At 42.5% G+C, this 3,928-nt stretch overlaps 1 protein-coding gene across 1 annotated transcript in view; it reads left to right on the forward strand.

The window, feature by feature from the left end:
- The first annotated feature begins 381 nt into the window (after positions 1 to 381).
- Positions 382 to 3,928, forward strand: part of Kif5b (kinesin family member 5B) — a 45,996-nt gene continuing 42,449 nt past the window's right edge. Inside the window, exons 1-2 of the mRNA XM_015483294.2 lie at positions 382 to 523; positions 3,693 to 3,835. Coding sequence (XP_015338780.2) covers positions 382 to 523; positions 3,693 to 3,835 — 285 coding nt within the window. The remainder of the gene's footprint in view (positions 524 to 3,692; positions 3,836 to 3,928) is intronic.

The raw sequence follows: 3,928 nt of genomic DNA on the forward strand, positions 1-3,928 counted from the left end.
AAAGTTGTGTCAATAACAGTTACCTACTGTTTCTCTGCTAATGTGGAATAACAAGTCTTTTTGAGAAAAAAACTGGAACTAACCAGTTTTTTTAAATCAATCTTTTGTTTACCGATGAAGGTATTTCTGAAACCCTTATTACCTGATACAATTATTCTTTACTAGTGTGACAGTGAAATTTCTAGATAGGTTTTGTTTTTCATGTAGGATTTTTCTTTTAAAAAAAATTTTGTAGTTGTAGATGAACAGCATGCCTTTATTTTGTTTGTTTATATTTATATGGTGCTAAGGATCAAACCCAGTGCCTCACACATGCTAGGCAAGCACTCTGCCACTGAGCTACAACCCCAGCCCTTTCTCCTCTTTTTTGTGGTGACAGTCATGATCTTGATGCTCCCTTGTCCAGGAGAAGTATGCACAGCAGGTCTGAAAGCAGAAGGCTTTTGCAGGACACTTTCTTTTCTGGCTTTTGTTTTAATGAAGCCCGAACTTTCAGAATCTGCTGTTCAGGAAGAAGGAAGTGGTATGGGTTGAGTGTCAATAGAGGTTGATTGGTACCTTATAGAGATTCCCAGAGCCTCATTCTGTGGCCCTTCTAGTCACCTCCTTTCCCTGCCCACACCCAGAAAGTCTCCTGAGTCACCTCTTTAGAACCTCTGTTTCCATGGAGTAGAATATGGAAATCACTGCTCTAGATCAATTATTCCTCAGATCTCCCAAGCTGGGGAACAAAGAGAGCAATGGAGTGAAAAATTGAGGAACTTCAGATACAGACTACCACATTTCTCTTTTGCATGTATAGGAGATAAAGGAAATAGTAGAGTTACCAGTGATTGTAAACTTCTTAACCTGGAAGGATGTTGATTGATTCCAGTCATCAAAACTAGAAAGCTGAGTAGTTGAATTAAGTCTTGGCAGGGAGTGGAAGATAATTAATTCCATTTCTTTTTTGGGGGGCGGGCAAGGTGGGTATTGGGGATTGAACTCAGGGGCACTCGACTACTGAGCCACATCCCCAGCCATATTTTGTATTTCATTTAGAGATAGTGTCTCACTGAGTTGCTTAGCACCTCGCTGTTGCTGAGGCTGGCTTTGAACTCACTATCCTCCTGCCTCAGGTGTCTGGAGCTCCTGGGATCACAGGCATGTGCCACCGTGGCCGGCTTTAATTCCATTTCTGAAATGCTAAATTTGAGGCTATGGTATAGCATATATGCTATTATAAGGTGGCTGGAGAGATGGGAACATCATACAGATGAAAAGGTAAGGTTGTAGACAAGGAGATTCCAGCAATTGTTGAGGAAGTGAGCTCAGAGATAATAGAGCAGAGGACTGAGGATAAAACCTTCATGACATCCTGCTGCAAAGGCTGAACTGGGAGCACACCTGTATCCAACATACGAGACACATTTTACTTAGCTCACATATTATTTAAATCATTATTATATTGATGGCAAATTTAACATCAGGAGTTTAAACACTATCTAAATTATGCCTTTTTTGGAAAACAGGAAGACTTAACAATGTTGGGCCCACATTCTTCATGTAGAAAGTTGAATAACCACTGCTATTATCAGATGGGGCTGCTTCTGAGCAGTGGGACATAGTCCTTTCTAGTGAATTTCACCTACATATGCTACAAAAGTGACAAGATTCTCTTCTTGACTGAACTCTAGTCAGGTTCCTCTGAGGTCTTTCTTAGTTAGGCCTCACCCTTGGCCTATAAATTCTTGAACAAAATACTAACATAACTTCTAATAGCTGAATGACACATCCCTAGGATGACCCCAGCTGCCTTTAAAGTACATTTCACAGAAAACTCAACAGTACCAGAAAACAACAGAAGATAGGATCCTTATCTCTCAGCATCTGTGAAAGTATAGGAACCTAACCTCTATATATGTCTAGTAAACAAACTCAAATAGGTTTCACATAAAACAACTTCCACTTCCTGTTTTTCTTCAAGGAAGCTGAGAAAAGAGAGAAATCAAATATTTAAGAACCTGATGAACATTGGTATAATCCAGTTATTGGAGTTAGAATTCAGGATGTAAGTGAAAATTAATTTTAGAGAGGGAAATAGCTGTTTTTTAATTTTTCTGAAATTAGAGATAAGGGTAATAGGACATAGAGATAATGGAGAAATCAGATGAAGAATAAAAAGACTGAAGGGGTGAGAAACAAAAAAGAAAATCTACCCCATCAGAGTGGGCTAAAAAACACAGCTGCAAAGTGAACAGGGAAAAGTATTTACTTCAAGGACATGCTGAATCCATAAAGTGTCACAACAACCTCTTTCTTTGACTACTGGTTTCTTGCTGAGAAACTTTGTTCTCTAAAATCACAGACTAATCAGAAATTACTGTTACAAATTATAACAATAAGAACAAAACATTCCTGCCTAGAGAATCTAGGAGAATCATAGAGAAATAGCCTTGATTTCCAAGGTAGAAGAGTAGGGGTGGGGGAAGGGTGTTTCTGAAGACATTTCACATCTATATTAAATTTGCAGGTTTCACATCTATATTAAATTTGATGCCTTTACTCACGGTTCTGTTTCGCATGAGGCCTCTCAAAACACTGTGTCATTTAAATTTTACCAGTATTCCACAAGTCTCCCCAATGGCCTGGGATTACTCCACCTTTTCCTTTATTTGGTGGGATGCTCCACCATCCTGCTGGTGTAAACTCTCCTTCACTCAGCGAGTCAAACTAAACCTACATAACAATAGATTCATTTCTGGAGGTATTAGGATGCTTGGGTGAGCACAGAAGTCACTGGAGGTTTTCATAGTCCAATTTTTCATTTTACAAACAAAAACTGGGTGCCGGAGGGAGAGTTTTAAATGTCATTGAAGTTCTTCTCAGCACTCCAGAGCCATTTCCGCATGAAGAAGACTTATGATATCCTTCTTCTAAAAATAATTTTTTTTAGTGCTGGAAATCAAACCCAGGGCCTCAAATGTGCTCCTTAAGTGCTCTACCACTGAGCTACATTACCAGCCTCTGGAGTGGATTACTTAGACATGTAACCCACAAATTTATCTAGGCCTTTTTAAGAGCATCTTTATGCTACAGGTCAGTTATTTCCATCCCAAACCTCTCCCTCATTGAGATTGACGAATTCTGTAAATCTATTGTTGGGGGAAAGTAGGACCTTTGATTGATTGAATATGTATGAGGCTGCTCCTGTGAAGGTTTGGGAAGCTGCCACCCACCTGTGTGATGCTAGGCCCTGGGCAACTGAGGATAACACAAACTGTGGGGTGAGGGGAGTGGAGGGGTGAGGGGAGTGGAGGGGTTCTCCACCTCACCCTACTGTTCCACATTTCTTCAGCAACCTTTTTAATTCCTTAGGAGAAATCCCCCCACATACCCCCTTACCCCTGGGTTCCCACCTATTAGCTGAAGAAGGAGCTACTGCGTCAAGGAGAGCCAGGCCCCACCCTTCATTCAAATCTCCCTTTTTTGGAAGCGCGCTTTAAAAAGGTGATGTTTTCCCCAGGGCAAAACCGAAAGCAAACACTTCCTTATAGGGATCTGGAAATGAATTTAAACTAAAACATTAATAGTTCAACTCCTTCTCTCCCCAAGAAAAGTTGGCTGAGAGAGTCTATAGAATTCGGCGCGGGTCGGATTGGTCGCACACAGCCATCGCCGATTCTAAAGGAATTTCTGCGCTGAACTTCCAGAGAACTTGAATCTGCGACCCCCGCCCGGAGTGGCAGCGGAGCCGCCGGCGCGAAGCAAGCGGGGATTGGTTGTCTGGACTGCCGGGCCACGGCGCCTGCGCAGTCCTCCCCTCAGCGCCACCCTGCCCGGCGCCCAGTCGCCGGTCTGTGCCCTCTAGGGATCGGGCGTCAGCCGGCAAGTGGACAGCCGCGCGGGCGGACAGGTGGGCCCGACTTGCTGGTTATCAGGAGAAAGG

Source organism: Marmota marmota, unplaced genomic scaffold (assembly GCF_001458135.2).
Source record: "Marmota marmota marmota unplaced genomic scaffold, marMar, whole genome shotgun sequence".
Taxonomy (NCBI): Eukaryota; Metazoa; Chordata; class Mammalia; order Rodentia; family Sciuridae; genus Marmota; species Marmota marmota.